The following is a 22,146-nucleotide window of genomic DNA, read 5'->3' as shown; positions in this document are numbered from 1 at the left end:
AGATTTTGCGGAGCCAAGGTGGTTGTGCGCGTTCGTGGTAGTGGGCGCTTGTGTCCTTTGGCTGCAGGGCGTCTCTATGCCTCCATGCACAGCGGGACAATCGTTGTCCTGTTTGTGCATAGGATGGCATGACGCCCGGGCTGTGTGGAGGACCTGGCGCGCACACCGCGCATGCGCCGTCACAAACCACCGCTATTGGCTCCTCTGCATCACGTGACCCATCACATGAGCTATTTTAAGGTCCTATTCCGCACTATTCACTATCCCCTTGAGGAAGCAGGCTTCAGAGCCCGCGAAACGCGCGTCGGGGGTGGACATTGGGCACCTGGGGCTCCCTTTCTGGCCTCTCAGATCCCGGTAAGCGGTACTATTTAGTTATTTCACTTGGCTATTCAGGATATATCGCGGTTATGTTGCGGTCTATGATGGGAACTTCCTGACCTGCCCCTTATACATTTTTTCTTTTGGTCATTTGACCTGTGGATTTGCTTGCAACGGGATTGTTTTGCCAGAGGGGTGGCCCTTGTGTTTTGCTTGTATGCTCCTTGGTGCACTGTCTTACTATGTACAATCATTTATATATTTTGTATGCATAAATAAACATTTATATTTTTATACAAAAAGTATTTTTCTTGCTGTCACCGTGTACTCCAGTTTCTCTTGTTATCTCACAATATATGTAGATATTACATAACCATCATTTCTAGATTACCTTATGTGGTTGCAGAGGGGAGAGTATAAAAAATAAAATAATTTGTAAAAAAAAAATGTGAGTAGTTACACAGTGTATGTTCACATATAAGAATACATGTGCTGTCTCCATAATGCATCCTATGTATGTGTCATACCCCAGGAGCTCAGAAATGCTGGACACAGGTCTCCCGTCTCTGCTCGGAACGTAAAGCAAATTAAAGTATTGTGGATTGCCGTCATGTTATGAAAATCCATTACTACCTTGAACCAGTAACTTCAGTCTCGGAGCCGCTCAGTACGTGCTTTTTGCTCTGACAAGTTTGTTATGACCTTGGATAATCTAGCATGGGGCATGTTTAGTCTGCTCTCGCAATCGGACGTAGTTCTGTGCCGTCCTCCCCGTTCTGCACTGGTCGGTTTTTTAACATCTCCGGATCACTGTTGCTTTGATTAATTAATTTCTGCAAGATAGAAACATGACATCACTGTATGTCGAACAGAGAGATAAAATGGGGAGAAGAAAAAGAAAAACAAACAGGACTTAAAGGACATTCCTATATTACACATCCTGTGGATCTATCAAATGTCTCATCTGCATTGAGAATATTCATATCTGGCAGATTTGCTATAGATATTTTTGTGAGGGTATGTTCCCACGTAGTTTTTAGTCTCTGCGGATTTTGTAGAGAAAACCGCAGGAAATCCGCAGGACAAAGTGCTGCGGTTTTTCTGCGGATTATCTGCGTTTTTTCTGCGGTTTTACACCTCATAATGGATGAGGTGTAAAACCGCAGCGTTTCTGCACCAAACAATTGACATGCTGCGGATTGTAAACCGCAGCAAAACCGCGCGGAAAAAAACGCAGCATGTGCACAGCTTTTTTTTTATTTCCATAGGAAATAAAGGTACTGTACAACGCAGCAAAATCTGCTGCGTTTCTGCAGAGCCAAAAACGCTGCGGAAACGCAGCAGAATCCGCAGCGTGTGCACATACCCTGACAGTCCTATGAAAACTGTTCGCAGCCTATAAAGGACTTGACCCTTCATCAGGAGTTGCATCCAATCTTCTAGATTAAGGTTCCCCAGCATTCATGGTGGCATCCCACAACCTCCATGGCATTGTGTGCGCATGAAGATTAAGGAGATTTCTGGTCATTTTCACCCGTTTTCCCCTCTATAGGCGGTTTTTTGTTGTTTTTTTTTTAGTTGCCTCTGAGCTAGTGGAGATTGGCTACTATTCGGTCTCCCATACATAGCACACACAGAGACATAAGAGGTTCTTGCTCTCCTGTTTCTACATATTCACAAGCAGCATGGAGGACATTGTAAGTGCTGAGCAGTGTAGTTTGTACTATTGATATATGCAAAGTTTGTTTTAATCGACAGTGACCACTTAAATAAATCAGTGTAAACTGGAGCGTTCATTATAACCCAGCGTATAACAGAGATGCTTTGCACAAAGTCACCTTTAGTACAGATGAAACAGACCGTGCACTGAAGTACCGTAACCATGAGTATAATGCTCCTTGGCATCGTCTAATAACTATTAGACTGGGGCTGTGGTTTGGCGTTGACTATTCGATGACTTATCCAAACACTGAGGTGTATCCATTTCACCTTCTGTATTAGACTGGGAACGTGCTAGCAGCAGGAACTCATCCCTAAATATCTTTCTGAAATATGTTCGATCCATACATAAACATGAGATGAATAATGGCAGCCTTCACCTGAACAAATAAGACAATTAACTGCAGTTGTTTCTCGGAGGTTCTCATGACATCGTATTCTGGATCAGGGAGTTCAGTGGAGCAAGGCCACCATCAACGTCAATGTCTAAGTGATACCTGGACAGACTAGTGATAGTTCCGAGCATATATGCAAGCACTTGGATCCATACATGGCTTCCATGAGAAGGAGGAACGTGCAGAGGCAGTGGTTGTCATGAGAGTCAAAAAAAAATTAAGACATTCCGAATCACAGTAACAATAACAACCCATCTCAACTTAAAACTATGATGTCCGATAATACTATAAAAATAGGAAGGGATAATTGCACGGTCAGCAATAGTCTAACAAGCACATTCACTGATACTAGCACTTGCTTCAAGGTTTTGCACCCGCTCCTATCATAAGTTGTCACATCTTTCCTGGTCACCTATCCTTAAGGTTCCCATACAAAGACAAACGGCAGCGGAGTTGTCTATATCGTGGGCTCAACCAACCATCTAATGTGTATGGGGGCTGACTCTCCCTCTGAAAGAGGATTTGGGAGAGCAGGAGGCAGCAATTCTGATTTTGGACTGCCTATCCTATTGTTCTTGACGAGATAAAGCCACCACTAGAAGAGTCTGGCAGAGGCTCTAACAGAGATAACAGGCAAAGGAAGGACTCTCCTGCATGCAAGAGTCGGGACAGATTTTGCCTGAAGCATTGTTTGGCTGACCACTACTTATTGTGTATGGACAGGGGGAGGGGGTATTTAGGATAAATCAATATTAGATTCATGGGAGAGGAAGAGCACAGCAATGTCACACTTTTCAATGGCTATTGTTGATAACAGCTTTACACCCCACTTGACACTCTGAAATATCTTCATCAGGTATTCACCTGGAATGGCTTTCCAACAGCCTTAGGACCCCGTTACATTTAGCGATGCACCAGCGATCCCGACCACGATATGACCCGGTCAGGATCGCTGGCGCATCGCTAAATGGTCGCTAGTGAGCTGCCAAACAGGCAGATGTCACCAGCGATGCAGCAGCGGTCGGCGGTCTATACTTACTGTCACACGCGGCGAGGGTGACCGTCTTCCGCTTGCGTCCATGGCTCGCTTGTCAGCTCCAGCAGGAAGCCGACGACGAGAAATGGACCAGGCCGATCTCGCGCGATCAGCGATAGCCAGCGGGGGAGCTGGTCAGAGGTGAGTATCACATGTAGCGATATCGCTAGTGATATCGCTGCTGCGTCACAAAATCGGTGACGCAGCAGCGATATCGCTATGTGTAAAGGGCCCTTTAAAGAAGTTCCCATAGTTGCGATCACTTGTTGACTGCTTTGTCCAACTCATTCCAAACCATTTCAATTGAGTTGAGGTCGGGTGATCGTTTAGTGATGTTATCTGATGCAGCACTTTATCCTTATCCTTGGTCACTTTGACCCAAACACAGTTCCATGATATTTTCTGTTGCAACACGTGATGGAAAGCCAAATGGGATGGCATGTCAATGCAGAATGCAGGGGTAGTCAAGATGGCTAAGTGTGCCTTGAATTTGGAAAAAATCAACAGCACCCTCACACCTACGCCTCCATATCTCATGGTAGGCACTACACATGTAGAAACCACCCATCCACCTTTTCCATCAGTCAGAAAACACATTGTGGTTGGTACCAAAAGTCTTACATGTTAATTCATTAGAACCACCAAAGAGATGTCCACCAATTGCTGCAATTAGAGCATAAAGTCTTACTTCTCAAAGTTTACTCTGGATAACTGATGTTGAGATATGTCTGCTACTTGATATATGTCCATAATTTATGAGGGCTACTATGTGAGGAGCTGTCAATTCAATTTGCAGTTTCTAAGTTTGATGAACTTATCCTCTACAGCAGAGATCAATTCTTGGTTTTCCTTTTCTGGAGGGTCCTTATGAGAGCCAGTTTAATCATAGGGATTGTTTGTATAACTGCAATTGAGAATACCTATAAGGTTCTAGCAATTTTCCGGACTGATTGACCTTCATGTCTGAAATTAATGATGGACTGTCTCTTAACTGAATTGATCTGTTCTTGCTATACTCCAACTTGTAACAAAACAAGTGGCGCTCCTTGTGTGTATCAGCAGATAGTAGTAGGTTAAGGTGAGTGACTACTACTTAATCCTCCATGGCTGCAGATATCAGGTATTAGCCAGATGAAGAAGCTGAACTGGCTCAGTAGTGCGTAGCCCAATAAAAATAATTTTTAAAAGAAAATAACTCTCCCCCCTCCATCAGTGGCAGCACTTTTGGAAGCCCATTATTTAATTATATTTTTATACTCCAGCTTATGACAGTTGTGGAATAGGGCTCAGCACTGTATGGAGCTGTGTACCAACACTGCCTCTGCAAAACACACCTGATGGTCGCAAGCACTTTAAGGCAAGTGATTCCTAAAGTGAACTCGTGAAGAGGCATACCTCTTCATTGGAAACAGTTCCAGGCGACTCCCCTGATGAAGCTTGAAACCCAATGTGTTGTAAAGCTGTCATTAGAATAAAGGGTTACTTTGAGGAATCTAGGGTTTGGCACATTCAGACTTGTTTCACAAAGGTTTCTTTACTCCTTGCTTCCATATGTGTTCCTTTGTGGTTTGCAGACTTCAGTCTGAATCTAAAATGTGCACATTCCAATAAGAACAAGGAAAACCATTACATGAATAGATGTGTCAAAACCTCTGACCAGTACTGTACACATACAGCTAAGACACTCACCATGAGATCTTGATCCATAAAATATGGCTTCTCAGACGAGCCATCGTTGGTCTCCATGTCTATTGCATAACAAAGGAGTAAACTATGTACAACTGTCTCAAACAAAGACAAGAAGCTGTGGGCAACCAAATAGGCAAAGAAGGCAACCAAGAGCAATGGTATGACCCACACGTGTAATTCCCGATGATAGTTGAAAGCCATTAGTCCTCCAAACACAGTGAAACACACAACAAAAACCTAAAAGGAAGAGTAACACATTGGGTCAGGCACGACAGAGGAAACAGATGTCCATGTTTATACATGATGATAACAGGTATTGTATTAGGAATATTTATTACGTTCATCCACCATTGTTAAACATCATGGAAATAATGATGTATATTCTTCTGTCCCATCATAGGAATTAAATCATTGCTAAATTGCCCTCAAAACCTGGAACTTAAACCAGTTTACATTAAAGTGGTTATCCAGCCATGCAGAATATTTTTTTAAAGGACTCTGGCAGGTGAAATAAGAAAAGGTACAAACATTCTACTTTTTATATGCTGATAAAAATGGAATATAATTACCTTTCCTAGAAAAATAATAAACACCCCAGATGATTTCAGAAATGCCACGGAAGGGGGGCTCTTCTCCATGAGAGTGAAGGCTTCTTTTGCAGATGTGCATAGTGACGTTCCATTAATTATTGTCGCCGTGTAAGCATTCTAGAAGTGGGAGAGATCAAGAGGGATTTAATTTGAAATTTTCTCAACAGGGAATATAAACATAGCCGATCTGTTTGAGTAACCCCAGCCTGTCACACCATCGTCATAAAACACTGGAGTTCCAGTATTAACCCTCTTCTAGCTCATGCGCCAGATTCTCAAATAAGATCCAGAAAATCACGTTGAATGATTTTTACATAATTAGTTGGCATTTTATTGCATGAAATAAGAATTTGATACAATAGAAAAACAGAACTTAATATTTGGTACAGAAACCTTTGTAATTACAGAGGTCAGCTGTTTCCTATAGTTCTTGACCAAGTTTGCACACACTGCAGCAGGGATTTTGGCCCCCTCCTCCATACAGATCTTCTCAAGATCTTTCAGGTTTCGGAGCTGTTGCTGGTCAACATTGTTTTTGCTCCCTCCAAAGATTTTCTATTGGGTTCAGGTCTGCATACTGACTAGGCATCTCATGGACTTTGAAGAGCTTCTTACAGAGCCACTCCTTAGTTGCCCTGACTGTGTGCTTCAGCAGGTCATGATGGAAGACCCAGCCACAACCCATCGTCAATGCTCTTACTGAGGGAAGGAGGTTGTTGGCCAAAATCTTGTGATGCATGAGCGTGAGCAGGGGAACCTTCCGTGCCCTGCAGGATTTTAATCTATGATGGCGCAGTGTGTTACTAACGGTAATGTTTGAGACTGTGGTCCCATCTCTCTTCAGGTCATATTGACCAGGTCCCACCATGTAGTTCTGTGCTGATCCCTGACCTTTATCAGAATCATCCTTAGCCCCCCTCAAGGCGAGATCTTGCATGAAGCCCCAGACAGAGGGAGATTGTCAGTCACCTTGTGTTTCTTCCATATTCTAATAACTCTGCCAACAGTTGTCTTCTCACCAAGCTATTTGCCTAGGTGTCCTGTAGCCCATCCCAGCCTCATTCAGGTCTACAATTTTGTCCCTGGTGTCCTTAAACAGCTCTTTGGTCTTGGCCATGGTGAAGAGGTTGGAGTGTGATTGAGTGTGTGGACAGGTGTCTTTTATACAGGTAATGAGTTCAAACAGGTGCAATTAGTACAGGTAATGAGGGCAGAGTAGGAGGCTTCTTAAAAAAAAACAACCAAACCGATCTGTGAGAGCCAGAATTCTTGCTGGTTGGTAGGTGATCAAATACTTATTTCATGCAATTTATTTATTTAAAAATCATACAATGTGATTTTCTGTTTTTTTTATTTTTAGATTCTGTCTCTCATGATTGAAGTGTACCTACGATAAAAATGACAAGATCTCGCCATTCTTTGTAAGTGGGAAAACTTGCAACATCGGCAATCGGCAGTGCATCAAATACTTGTTTTCCCCGCTGTATGTACATTTGCACCCACAGAGTTCTAACAGGAACCTGTCAGGAGTCATGCCACCTGAACCCCTGGACGTGTGAATCAGACACAGGCTGCGGCAGTATTGTAGCAGTGTATCTTTTAATCTGATGCGATGTAGTGCTTTTATTCCCCAGAGACCACATGCTTTAAAAGGCCAGTGACTGTTTCAGATAGCTAGTCTAAAGGCAGGTACCCAAGGCCAGGTTCACACGATCACATAGTTGGTCCAAGTTCTATCCATGCAAACCGCATCAGCGGGGCCAGAGAAAATCCAAAAAGGGACCGGCCTCCGTCAGCGTTTCAGAGTAAGGGTACTGTTACACGTAGCGATGCACCAGTGATCCCGACAATGACATGGATCGCTGGTGCATCGCTAAGTGGTCGCTAGTGAGCTGCCACACAGGCAGATCTCACCAGCATGCAGGGCTGCAATATAAGAGGCAGCATTGATTCATGATGCCCATAGTTCAGGCAGCATGAATCACCCATCACATTCCCTTTAAGTCATGCACGGTGGTATTAAATCAGTTTCTGTCAATCTGGAATAGAATGCATCCATTTTAGTTCAGCGCAAGGACATGGGAAAAATGTGTAATATTCATTCTCAATACCGCATGTGGTTTTGCTTACAGCGAATGAAAATTTTACTGGTTATGATGGAAATGTGTTTTTGATGGTCACAGTATTTAAATGTTTGGGAAAACATTGTAATACGAGAACGATCAGAGGTCAGTCACACTATATTAACTAATAGAAACGTGAAGGAGCAGACATTTTATTGCAGCCGTACGAGTACTTCCTTAAAAAGAAGAGATAAAAGAAAAAAAAGTTCACATTTATCAAAGGAAAGCTAAATGTAGTGAACAGTATAACAAAGTAGAATTGCTCCCTATAATATTGTCTTCTCCTTTGCTTCTATTCTATAATGAATCGTAATCAAAACCGTAAAAAAAAAAAGTATACAAAATACTTCTTCTATGTGTCTTGGCAGATTACGGTAATTCCCCCTCTATTCCTACTCACAAACCTAAATCTGGCTATAAGACACTAGCTGCAGCAGGATCCTCCCCCCACTGTTCTGTCTGCAATCCAAACCAGGGGATGCCCCGTTCCATAACTATGCCATGCACCAGTCGCCTGCCAGCCAAAAATGGAAGTAATCGGGAGGAGATTAATATATTTTATTTGTAAAAGACAATTTGTCAGGCTGCAGAGCTTTGTGATATACCGTATTCGCTATTGGACTACAAAGGGCCCATATACTATTCAGGCACAGGGGCCTCTTCTGTCTGTGTATCTGCATAGTGAACATTCCTTACCATGACACGCACAGGTTATATCATCCACGGTAAGCCGATTGAGAACGAACAGTGCAAGTAATCTCCCCATCCCCTGAGCCCTCAGCAGGGTCTCACCTTGTCAGTCCAACACAGACCTTCTAAGAACAGGTTAAAAAAATACTCGGATCTCAAAACACCTGGCTTCACATCACAGAGGAGCGATTGGTGCATTGTTACTGTTGGCTAAAAGTCCTGTTTACGGAGATTACAAGCGCTATTAGTCCTACTCCGGGGCGCACAGAACAGACGGGAAGGTCTCCTGGGACTGGCGGGTATTTGCAGAGATTACTGATCAATAGATGAAGCCGTCTCTGATTCTTTATAGAGTAAATCAGCCCGAATTCTTAATGTTACAAGTGCATTTACCAGGAGAAACCGGCAGGGTGACAATGGCCGACTGTTCCCAGGAATATGAGATCCTATGTAAATATGCTGCACTGTGATAATCTCTATAAGCAGCAGAAGAACCGACACATGAACTCTGCATCACTCCTCTGTGGGCCAATGCAACAGAGTATCAGTCCCAGACAAAATCACCAGCACTAAAAAGTGCAATTCCTGCCCTTTACTGAAATTAGTCCACACAACCATTGATCCTACACTATATAGTCCATTCTTGGCACCATTTTCCTTTCCTCTGGTAGAAATGAAAGAATGGATGACCAGAAGATCCTCCATCCTCACGGAGATTTAAAAATGGATCTATTACCAGATTTAATGATACAAACTGCACTTTGTCAACTATATATTAGACCTGATGGAGCTGATGTACTTACTTTGAAACACCAGAATCGCTGTACAGTCATGGCCAAAAGTTTTGAGAATGACACAAATATTAATTTTTACAAAGTCTACTGCTTCATTTTTTCTAATGGCAATTTGCATATACTCCAGAATGTTATAAAGAGTGATCAGCTTAACAGCAATTACTTGCAAAGTCAATATTTGCCTAGAAAATTAACTTTATCCCCCAAAACACATTTCAACATCATTGCAGCCCTGCCTTAAAAGGACCAGCTAACATCGTTTCAGTGATTGCTCCATTAACACAGGTGTGGGTGTTGATGAGGACAGGGCTGGAGATCAATCTGTCATGATTAAGTAAGAATGACACCACTGGACACTTTAAAAGGAGGCTGGTGCTTGGCATCGTTTCTCTTCTGTTAACCATGGTTATCTCTAAAGAAACACGTGCAGTCATCATTGCACTGCACAAAAATGGCCTAACAGGGAAGAGTATCGCAGCTAGAAAGATTGCACCTCAGTCAACAATCTATCGCATCATCAAGAACTTCAAGGAGAGAGGTTCCCTTGTTGCCAAAAAGGCTCCAGGGCGCCCAAGAAAGACCAGCAAGCGCCAGGACCGTCTCTTAAAAGTGTTTCAGCTGCGGGATCGGGCTACCAGCAGTGCAGAGCTTGCTCAGGAATGGCAGCAGGCAGGTGTGAGTGCATCTGCACGCACTGTGAGGCGGAGACTCTTGGAGCAAGGCCTGGTCTCAAGGAGGGCAGCAAAGAAGCCACTTCTCTCCAGAAAAAAACATCATGGACAGACTGATATTCTGCAAGAGGTACAGGGAGTGGACTGCTGAGGACTGGTGTAAAGTCATTTTCTCTGATGAATCCCCTTTTCGATTGTTTGGGACATCTGGAAAACGGCTTATTCAGAGAAGACCAGGTGAGCGCTACCACCAGTCTTGTCTCATGCCACCTGTCAAGCATCCTGAAACTATTCATGTGTGGGGTTGCTTCTCAGCCAAGGGAATGGGCTCTCTCTCAGTCTTGCCTAAAAACACAGCCATGAATAAAGAATGGTACCAGAATGTCCTCCAAGAGCAACTTCTCCCAACCGTCCAAGAGCAGTTTGGCGATCAACAATGCCTTTTTCAACATGATGGAGCACCTTGCCATAAAGCAAAGGTGATAACTAAATGGCTCAGGGAACAAAACAGAGATTTTGGGACCATGGCCTGGAAACTCCCCAGATCTTAATCCCATTGAGAACTTGTGGTCAATCATCAAGAGACGGGTGGACAAACAAAAACCTTCAAATTCAGACAAAATAAAAGCATTGATTTTGCAAGAATGGACTGCTATCAGTCAGGATTCGATCCAGAAGTTGATTGAGAGCATCCCAGGGAGAATTGCTGAGGTCCTCAAGAAGAAGGGTCAACACTGCAAATATTGACTTGCTGCATTAACTCATTCTAACTGTCAATATAACCTTTTGTTACTCATAATATGATTGCAATTATATTTCTGTATGTGATAAAAACATCTGACAAACACACATAAAAACCAGAGGGCAGCAGATCATGTGAAAATATAATATTTGTGTCATTCTCAAAACTTTTGGCCATGACTGTATAATCCCCTTATTCATGCTGCCTGAACCAGTCTGGCTGTGCTACTGCAGCAGTGTATGATTTGTACGAAATACTGGAGCGTTTCAGTAAAACATACAGCTGCAATAACGCTGCCCTCGGCTCAGGCAGCAGAAACGTATGACAAGTTTTCTGTAAAATGAACATTTTATGAGTCCAGCTAGAAATAGATTAATAAAAAAGTTAGCATTTTAATATGAAGAGGGAGCACTTAAGAGAAAGCATTATACAGCTATTCTGACAAATTTTCAAAATAAGCACACCAGCCTTTACCAAGTCTGAGAGGTCTCTTTACTAGTGCATGCAGGCTGTATTGAGAATTCTGGTGACAGATAAAAGATCACCTGAAAATTCTACTGAAGTGCGTTATGGACTGAATTTATAAAGAATTATTTAGGGTTTTGTGTAGCTTAAAGGGGTCGTCCACTACTTTTATATTATTTTATTATGCATTGCTTAAATAGAGCTGTCATATTCCCCAGCGCTTTACATACAATATCATCACTGTCCCCAATGGTGCTCACAGTCTAGACTCCCCATCAGTATGTCTTGGAAGAAAACCAGAGATCCCTGAGGAAACCCACGCAAACACGGGGAGAATATACAAAACTCCTTACCGATGTTGTCCCTTGGTTGGATTTGAACCCAGGACCCTAGCGCTGTAAAGCAACAGTGCTGACCGCTGGGCCACCGTGATGCCATATTGACCTATCCTTAGCCTCGGTTATCAACACCAGGCATCGCAATCGGTCTTATCATGATTTCCCATCTGATGGATAAATAGCAGGAAATCAGCAGCACTCGCATGGAGAATTCCTTAAAGGGAAGGTGCCATCCAAAAAGTTTTTTCAGCAATTGAAAAAAAATGTAAAGAATGTTTACATTTTCTTAAAAAACATCATTTGTTTTTAATTTTGCAAAATATGAAAAATAATTTTAAAAAGTTTGGCATTCCCACTTGTTAACACTAGGGGGAGCAGCTACTGAAATTTGGCACAAAAACCTAGTGTACAACTAGCTCACATTACTGCCCTGCAGTAATTATGGGCATAATCTGCTGACATGGGTGTGATGTCACTCCTCTCCTCCCCTTCTGCCTGTTTGCTAAGTTAAAAGAGAGGATGACATCTAGGAACACAGTGAGCAGCCATTTTGATGGGGCCTGCAAAGTTACTGACTGTCTTTGCATGCAAAGTCTGGATCAGAACAGGCCATCAATCAGCAGAAATGTGTCCTGGATTTCTGTGGAGCAGACAGTCCATCCATGTGTATAAAACACAGCGCTCTATGTACAATCCCTGGCTCCGAACAGGGTGCCCCCCATAGACCAGCAAACTGCACTCCTAAAATAATCTGTGCTGCTGTCACCCTACTCCTTCCACCATACATCAGGCTCCTGTCGCCTTGCTTTCACACATCGCCAGGACAGGATCTGAGGAGAGGAATGGGGTCTTTGGTCACTGAGCATGGCAGGCAGCAAGGATTCTGGGAGCAGGGTGACAGCAGCACAGAGTATTTCAGGAGAGCAGTGTGCTGGTCTATGGTGGGCACAGAGGGAGATATATGGGGAGGAGCAGGGTGACAGCACCACAGAAATCCAGGAAACATTTCTGCTGATTGATGGCCTGTTCTGATCCAGACTTTGCACGCAAAGACCCCATTCCCCTCCTCAGATCCTGTCCTGACGATGTGTGAAAGCGAGGCAATAGGCACAGTCTGGGGTGACGCTGGGAAGCAGGATGGGGGAAATGTAGCCATTCAGTAGTGATAAAAATGAGACCCCTCTCTTCAGCTGCCTCACCAGCCCTCCCCTGACTGCACCTAACTATTACCCCTGACCCGTGTGCAGGTGCTCAGTCAGAACCACCCTAGAATGGGTCCCCTTTTAGCAGATAATACTGCCATAGTGTTCTCACATAATAGCGCCATATACTTCACACATAATGCCGCCATATAGATCATACATAATACCACCATGTAGTTCACACATAAATCCAGCAGGGTGACAGCAGCACAGAGTATTTCAGGAGAGCAGTATCACACGGGATAGGATTAGATACACGACTCAGCAGTCAGTATCACACGGGATAGGATTAGATACACGGATCAGCAGTCAGTATCACACAGGATAGGATTAGATACACGGATCAGCAGACTATCACACGATAGGATTAGATACACGGATCAGCAGACTATCACACAGGATAGAATTAGATACACGGCTCAGCAGACAGTTTCACACAGTATAGGATTAGATACACAGATCAGCAGACTATCACACAGGATAGGATTAGATACATGGATCAGCAGTCTGTATCACACAGGATAGGATTAGATGTCCAGCAGATGGCCAAGTGTTTTGAAAGAGCAGGGAGCAGCTCCTCCTATGTTTTGCAAGAGCGGGGCAGCAGCTGGTCGGGTGTTTTGGAAAGAGCAGCTCGGTCTCCAGCAGCTCGTCCTGGTTCCTCTCCTGCAGCTGGTATGTGCAGAGTGAACATCCAAGCCGTTATGCTGGAACAGTACAACATCCAGGGCTTGTAATAGAGTGTAAATGGAGCTAAAAGGAACGCACTGAGCTCTAATAACATGGTGCCTGGCCACACCTACAGCTGTGAATTGAGCTGCCCACAGAGGCGTGCCCAGTTCACTCCTGATGCTGCTGCAATGCAAGAGATAGGGTCGGGAGCCGACTGTTATGTCTTATGCCCAGGGACTGCCGTAAATAAGCATGGAAAGTGTCGTTCAGCAGCCAGAGAGGTAAGATGGCAGCCCCCAGTGGCTGCATTAATACTGTACAAAAAACAAACCATACACACCACTGAGTCAAGCTTAGGGGACAATATCTTTTTATACTATTTTCTTTTTTACATTAAATTATGAAAACACGGCACCTTCCCTTTAAATGATTTCTCGTATTCATTTACATTTCACCAAAATGCTGGGTAGAAGAATATAAAGCGATAACTCGTATTTACCTTTCGACCCGGCACGGGTCTTTTCAAACGTCGCTTTAATCCCAAAGATAGGATGTACTGCGCAGCACTTTGGTGAAACATTGTACTGTAAATAAACAATACAATCAGTCATTTAAAAATTTCTCAATGCGAGTGCGGCTGAGCTCCGGCTATTTGACTTAATTTGGATTCTCCAGGTCAGCCTGCACCCCTCTCTACCCAACGCTGAGTGCGCACCTTATGTCTCTTCATCTGATGGATAGGTAGTGGACAGCCCCTTTAAAGTTGCCACTATATACTAATGTCTGGAGCGGTCATATGACAACGTCTCGTCACCAACCGGGAACAGCAGCAGCATTCACTGCGGGAGGAGAGTTTACATTGTTTTCTACTGAGCTCTAAATTGATTACACCATTAGTGTACAACCCCTTTAAGCAAAGTCTGTCCTCAGTTTTTACTCCTCAAAACTGCTGACACCACTATTTAGGTAATGCGGAGAGCAATTTGTAGGTTCCAATACAACTTTAATTTATTTTTTCCAATGCCCAGGTCGCAGCTCCTTCATGTTTAGTGTCCCAGTCTTTCTAAACTAAATGTCCCTCAATCCTTCCTTTCTGATGGACGGCTGAGGCATTACATTAGAAGACAGCTACAGTTGTCACTCAAGTGCAGAGTGGAGGCCTTGGGGAGCACTCAATGAGAAGAGCCCAGGGCACCTAACATGAAGGAGCATTCAATGAGAAGAGCCCAGGGCACCTCACATGAAGGAGCATTCAATGAGGAGAGCCCAGGGCACCTCACATGAAGGAGCATTCAATGAGGAGAGCCCAGGGCACCTCACATGAAGGAGCATTCAATGAGGAGAGCCCAGGGCACCTCACATGAAGGAGCATTCAATGAGGAGAGCCCAGGGCACCTCACATGAAGGAGCATTCAATGAGGAGTGTCCAGGGCACCTCACAAGAAGAAGAATTCAATGAGGAGAGCCCAGGGCACCTCACATGAAGGAATCTCCACTTGCTGCCCTAGTGCCATAAGTGATTAAAACTTGGATTCCTCAGTCATGCAACCTGCAAGACCCAACACAGGTACGTCTCAACTGCTCATCTATGAGGCTTCAAGCTCTTGGACTCCCTTTAAGATTGTATCACTGGATACTTTACAGAATATTATAAGTGTATTGCATTCAAAATTATTTGAAAATGAAAAAAAAGAAAGTGGTAATAGGGTAAACCTGAAAATAACACAATAAGGGCCTCTAGTATATAGGTGGTGTCTTGGACATGGTTTTTGCAGTTTTGGGTGATAAATCTTGTTTACATCGTCTCTACAGGCTACATGTCATATCTTGCTACTTATTATTTTGGGAGAAAATCAGCGCCCGATAATCTCAAAGAAAAGATTAAAACTTATTGTGTACACGATGTTAAGTAACCTGTAAATAATGTGTTCTGCACCATAAATGAGGAATGCGCGGAATCTAAGACTAAAATGCCCATCCCTTTGGCGTAAAAACAAACATCAACTTTTTTTTCTTTTTTTGTATTGCTATAGGAAGTAAATGCTTTCACTAAGCATTGAGCTTTGAGTGTTTGTATGTGTGAACACTGCCATGAAAACCATTTGCATGTTTTCCACACAACACCTAGGAGCTGTACTGTGCAACTCAAAGTAGGACATGGGGCCTAAAAAACAGTTTGGTGCCAATTATGAAGCCTTAAGCCCCCGTCACACATAGCGATCTCACTAGCGAGATCACTGCTGAGTCACAATTTTTGTGACGCAACAGCGATCTCACCAGCGAGATTGCTGTGTGTGACACTGACCAGCGACCGGCCCCCCTGCCGGTTATCGCTGATCGTCCTGGAATAGCCAGGACATTTTTTTGATCGCTGGTCTCCCGCTGGCCAGCACGCATCGCTGTGTGTGACAGGCGGGAGACCAGCGATCAGCGCGCTGGTAACTAAGGTAAATAGAGGGTTTCTAACCACCGTGTGGTGCTTAGAAACCCGATGTGTACCTTAGTTACCAGCGCGCTGGTGCAGGGAGCTGGTAACCAAGGTACACATCGGGTTTCTAAGTGACGCGCGCTTAGAAACCCGATGTGTACCTTAGTTACCAGCTCCCTGCATCAGTGCGCTGGTAACTAATGTTCACAGCGATGCCGGGCACTCGTCGCTGGTGCTGATCGCTGGTGAAGCTGCCTGTTTGACAGCTCACCAGCGATCATGTAGCGACTCACCAGCGATCCTGACAAGTTGATATCGTTGTCCGGATCGCTGGTGAGTCGCTATGTGTGACGGGGTCCTTAGACCTCATTTAAAAAAACCTGTATACATTAACATATTAGGGGCATTTTAGAGCCTGCAGTAGTCTCACTGGTCAAATTCAACAGTGAATTGTTGGCATAGCAAGGGCAAGGCGTCATTCTGCAGGTCTTGATCTTCTCAGCTATTATTGACCTCTGCTACCACTGATTGCACTCTTCATACACACGACGCATTTACACCCACGGTCACTAGTGGTGGTTAGGAATATTTTCTAAATATATTGCTTAGTTTGCTTATTGTCATGGCTAGCTCTGGCAGTTAAGGCCTAGTAGTGAACAGTTCTGGGCCACTAGTATCAAACTTTGTCTCAAAGCCAAATTTTCGCAAAAGTTGGGGTTGGGGGGGAATTCATCAAGACTGATGTTCCATATTATCGGTAATAATTTTCGCCCATCTTTAGGTTGTCCGTGCAGGAGATCAACATTTCTACCCTAGCTGCAAGCTGGAGTGCATCTCTGGTATAAATTGATACCATTTTTTTGGTGTGAATATTAATTAATCTGGTGGGATGTAGTTGGCCAGCTACGTCCCACCTACCAGTAGATGCAAAATTTTTGACCAACTAAACGTTGCATAGTTTTCTGCTTTGAAGTGATTGATGCAGGAAATTCTGAGGCCTTCTCTGATCTTTCTTCATATCCTGCACTTGAGGATCGAAGGTTTCGATTTATCCAACTTCCAGTGCACAAGTCATAGAAACCATGGACTTGGCCTACTTGCTATCCTACTCAGTGGCCTCTTTTTAGATTGCATTAACTTGTACATTGGCTTCTAAATAGGGAAGCTCAAAAATAATATTCTAAGATTTTGCTCAAGAAAATAGAGCAAAAATATACAAAATATAGCAGTCCGTTATCTTTCACTTCCGACCATAAAAATGCATACTCAGCCAATCCAATAGGGAAAATGGAACCTGCTGCCAGACGTTTCTGACAGCAACTTATCCCCGGCATAAGAAATAATTGAACATGAAGAAATCACACATTAAAGTTTTACCAGAACATTATTAACTTGCCTGTTCTAGCACATTTCTATTATTGCCAGGAAATACAACTCATTTCCTAGCAAGTCCATTCTGCAAGCTCTGGCTAGAGCCATGTTCCTTTGACAGTAAAACCTGATATCCAGATTTCCCTGTGAGTGGGTCGCTTTCATCATTCAGTACTCAAGGAGATCAAAGGAATCTTATCTAGAAAATGGGTGAATTATTCATTATGAAGCATATAATGACTCTATGTTATGACTAAGTAACCTGTTATTTGCGATAGTCTGCCAGCCAAATATAGGAATATATGGTACTCATTCAATAGGGTAAGGTCATAAAAGAAGTAAAGACAATCCTGTGTATCATAGAGCTGCAATATACGCTACATCCGTTTCAGCATGGAAGGGAAAGGTGGTCATCCAAAGAAAAGGTAAAGTGGTTCTTAGGTAATGCAATATGCCACAACCTGCAGCAGAGGGCACTTGGACTCATCTCCTTCATTTATAATAAAGGTTATGTACCCCTTAGCAAGATATCTTTTTTCTATTAAATTCCTAAATGTGAAATTAAGCAACTTTTTAATAAATCTTCATTAAAAATTTTCTACCATTTTTTCTGCTGCAGCAGGACTAAGTCCTTTACCAATCCAATGCTACATGGATACAAATCTGTCAGAAATTATGGTTCTCTCTGCTCTTTACCTCCCTTCTCTCGCTGTTAGAGATAACAGGCAAGGGGAAGGAGAAAAGGAAGAAAGAACATGCAGAGGAAATAAGTGAAAGAAGCTGTGCTGATGAGCTAATGATCAAAGCAGCGGCAAGGATACACATACACCTCACATCCAGCCTACATTACTGGGAGAGACACTCCCTCAAAAGAAAAAAAAAAAAATTAGATCAGGCTGCATATACATAAGAAATCAATGAAGAAACGAATATCGCAGCCTGAAATTTAGTGCAATTTTATTAAAGGTAACAACTGGTGATGAGCGAACATGCTTGCATAACGGGTTATCCGAGCATGCTCGGGTGTTATCAGAGTATCTATAGGGCTCGGTTGAATAATATGTTAGAGTCCCCGTAGCTGCATGATTTGCTGCTTTTAAAACAGCTGCAGCACATGCGGGGATTGCCCGTTTGTTAGGCAATCCCAGCATGTGTTACGGCTCTCCAACAGCGACAAAACATTATGCAAGCACGTTCGCTCATCACTAGTAACAACTAACAAATGTACCGTAAATAGGTTTTCAATTAAAGCTGTTCATAGCCTTTAAGAAAGCTCTTGCCAAGCCCAAATATTACCATATGTGTTACTGATATTTAGTGGCATAAAAAACAAAAAAAAAGCCTATTGTGGGCTGTCGCCACACTGCTATCTCAGGACAGAAAGCCAAGGTACATTGCTTGCTCCTTCCCAACCTCTTCTGCCTTCTAGAATTGAGTTGCAATGGACATTTAAACCCAATGAAAGTTTACACCAACATAAAATAATATTTTGGCCAATGTGAGGTGAATCGTCTGTGTTCACGGTGCCAGAAAAAATGTCTCGATTGTTAGATAAGAAGCAATATGGAACCCATTCAACCAGCGGTGACAGAAGAGCGCTCACTTTAAAGAGGATGTGTCACCTGACTCATGCTGCCCAAACCATAGGCAGCATAAATCTGAACATGGATGAAAGATACACAATTCTCTAAAACGATCTGGCATTTCAGAGAAAGTATAGTTGGAAGATCTGGCAGACTAGTCTCCTCTTTGCCAAGCAGTCATGATTCATACTGTCTGCAATTTGGGCACCACGAGAGACAGGTTCTCTTTAAAAGTGTAAACATTTTCTTAAAACACTGTGAACCACTTGACTGAATAGAAGAGCTTTCCGACCACCAAGTCAGAGTATATACACCAATTTAGAAATACAGGTAAATTCTACTTGGTGGTAGAGACCCATTGTGTCAGGCTCTAGTGATATTGCAGTTACAGCACGTGAGCACTCTAGTCAATCATTGGGCTTAGTGGTCTCGTGCCAAATACCTCAACATCAACACTGTGCCTAGTGACTGTCTGCAACAGTGAGCAAAGTTCAGCTTATCTACTATAGAATTGTCCAATTCTGTCTGTAACGGAAATCCCGCCTCGCTAATTGGTCGTGGCAGTTAGGCCGCGACCAATCAGCGACAGTCGCTTAGGCGTCGTGGCAACACGGCCGCATCGCTTATTGTACAGGCACATTACAGCCATTAAAGGCATCACTGCTGCGTCGCTCATTACACAGGCACAGTCCTGTACATATTCTAGAATACCCAATGCATTAGCATCGGGCCACCATCTAGTTATTTTTATAATCAGCATGTCTATAGCGTAAAAAAAGTAATTATTGGGAAAACTCTTTAGAAGCGGTTCCCAGGGAATAGAGTAAAAAAAATGACCAACTAAAGTAAATGTCATTGTAAATGAATGCCTAAATATGTATGATTAGCAAATTATAGTACTCTTGTCTAGGGAGCATGTGCAGTAGTAAAGCTTGACTTCTGAGACATAGCTTATCAGTATGTGGTATAGGTTATTTCCAGGTCACAGCAGCTACTTCGCACTCAGAAAAATTAGATGGACAGCAGTGTGAGTAGCCTTTTGTTACCTCAGCACCTCTCTGGTATCTCTAGTACTAAATCAGATAGACAGGGTGGACAGCAGTGTGAGCAGCCTCTTCTTACCTCAGCACCTCTGGTATAGTCAGTATTAGATCAGAATATGCACTAGGAGCACTTAAGTGTGTGCAGTCTCTTACATCAGCACCCCTGGATACCCAGTATTAGATTGGATAGACTGGGTGGACAGCAGTGTTTGCAGCCACTTCTTACATCAGCATCACTGGTATCGCCAGTATTAGAGCTGATAGGGTATGTGCGCACGTGCGGATTACTCTGCAGATTTTTCCACGCGGATTTGGCTAAACCGCAGGTAAATTCGCAGTTCAAATGACCTGCGTTTTACCTGCAGATTTAGTGCAGTTTTTGTGCGGTTTCCCCTGCACTTTCCTATAGTGGAGCTGGTGTAAAAACGTTGCGGAGCTGCAAAAAGAATTGACATGCTGCGGATTTGAACCCGTAGCTAATCTGTGCAGAAAAATCCACAGCATGTGCACTGCAGTTTTGAAAATAGGTTGACTTGAATGGAACTGTAAACGCAGGAGATTCTGCTGCCGACCCGCAGGGCCAAATCCGCTGAGGATCTGCAGCAGAATCGACAACATGTGCACATACCCATAGACAGGGTGGGCTGCAGTGTTTGCAGCCTCTTACATAAGCACCCTGGTATCTCCAGTGTTAGATCTGACAGACTGAGTGGGCTGCAGTGTGAGCAGCCTCTTATATCAGCACCACTGGTATCTCCAGTATTAGATCTGATAAGACAGGGTGGACAGCAGTGTGAGCAGCCTCTTATTACCTCAGCACCCCCGATATCTTCCTATACGAGTTAGGGGGACGCAGAGGCAAAACAAGTGTGAATTGATTGTATATAAAATTTAGTTTATGACACTTTCTTTCGTTATTTATTTTTTACTATTCCAAGGTAATCTTTTAAAGGGATACGTTCATACATACATTGTATTGAGTGCATTTACTGAACATACATTTCAGTAGGCCAACATTTTGGATTTTAAAATCATTTTTCAAACTGGTGTTATAAAGTATTCTAATTTACTGAGATAATGACTTTTGGGTTTTCATTGGCTGTAAGCCATAATCAAAATTAACAGAAATAAACCCGTGAAATAGATCACTCTGTAATGACTATATAAATATACGAGTTTCACTTTTTGTATTGAAGAACTGAAATAAATTCACTTTTTGATATTCTAATTTTGTAAGAAGCGCTTGTATTTTCCGCTGTGGATTTTGCCGCATATTTCCCTCTATACAATTAAAAGTACAAATTTGCTGTGAAAATCCACAGCGCAAAGGGCCATGCTGCAGATTTAAAACTCACAATGAATTTCAATTTTTATAGCAGTTTTTTTTTTTACCCAGTGTAAAATGCTGTGAATTTTCTGCCTGAAATCTGTATGGGAAATCTGCTGCATATCCATGTGGGCGGCGGCGTACCCAAATGGTATTCATAACAACAAATCAACATTAACAACACACAGTCTCCATTTGCAGAGCCTTGTGCCTTTCATTTTGGAAACAGCTTGTAATAAATAACTTATGGGGTTGGGAAAAAAAAAAAAAAACACTTCACCCTGCCAAGCATTGATCAGAGAGTTCAGTAGCATTCCACACTCCTTTCTAAACCCTCTCATTATGTTCATGTACTGAACAGAAGTGCAGTTTAAGCAAGACGCCATTGTGTGCTTGACATTACAACTGATTAAATGTCAGAAGTTTAGGAAATGCTGATGGCTCTCGGGCTTGCAGCCAACACCTTCCTAGCGGAGCCTTCTCGTTTTTTGGATGCGACTTTGCAGGCCGGGAATAATCACGCCTTTGTGTGACAGCTGAATGCAGAGCAGGGTCTCAAGACCCCACTGTAACAATACGAGTCACAGAGGAAAAGAAAGAAAGGAACTATGGAAACGCGGGCTCGAAAAACATCCAATGGATCAGCAGGATCACTTTGCATCGCTGGCGATACTCCTAGGTTAAACCTCGCCCACTGGAAAAACTGCTTGGGAGCGTGTTTAACCCCTTAGACATCAGTAAACCGAGTTTTAACTCTGTGTCTTTAAGCTTTATCTTAGAATTGTAGATCTACAAAGCCAAGAGTGTGAACTTCCCACAAATTTTTTTTAAAGGGGCTGTTCAGGATTTTTTAAATTGGCCTAACAGCTATAAATGTGTTACAAATACTACCTATTACTTACCTGCTCAATCCCAGGTGGTCCCGTGGTTTCTAAATAACCTCGCCC

At 43.1% G+C, this 22,146-nt stretch overlaps 1 protein-coding gene across 4 annotated transcripts in view; it reads right to left on the bottom strand.

The window, feature by feature from the left end:
- Positions 1-1,044: 1,044 nt before the first annotated feature.
- SLC44A3 (solute carrier family 44 member 3) overlaps positions 1,045-22,146 on the bottom strand; it is a 157,699-nt gene continuing 136,597 nt past the window's right edge. For 3 of the 4 annotated variants that reach the window (XM_073571389.1, XM_073571387.1, XM_073571388.1), the window contains 3 exons: positions 5,730-5,867; positions 5,161-5,397; positions 1,045-1,154 (listed from right to left, as the gene is read on the bottom strand). In XM_073571389.1, the coding sequence (XP_073427490.1) occupies positions 1,050-1,154; positions 5,161-5,397; positions 5,730-5,867 (480 nt within the window). In that variant the 3' untranslated portion in view covers positions 1,045-1,049. Of the gene's footprint in view, positions 1,155-4,866; positions 5,060-5,160; positions 5,398-5,729; positions 5,868-22,146 lie in introns of all 4 variants that reach the window. The other variant, XR_012231418.1, reaches the window with a different exon arrangement.

This window comes from Dendrobates tinctorius, unplaced genomic scaffold (genome assembly GCF_039654945.1).
Source record: "Dendrobates tinctorius isolate UK_male_01 unplaced genomic scaffold, ASM3965494v1 ptg000029l, whole genome shotgun sequence".
Taxonomy (NCBI): Eukaryota; Metazoa; Chordata; class Amphibia; order Anura; family Dendrobatidae; genus Dendrobates; species Dendrobates tinctorius.
The sequence above is the reverse complement of the archived record's forward strand: the minus strand, read 5'-3'. Positions and strand labels throughout refer to the sequence as shown.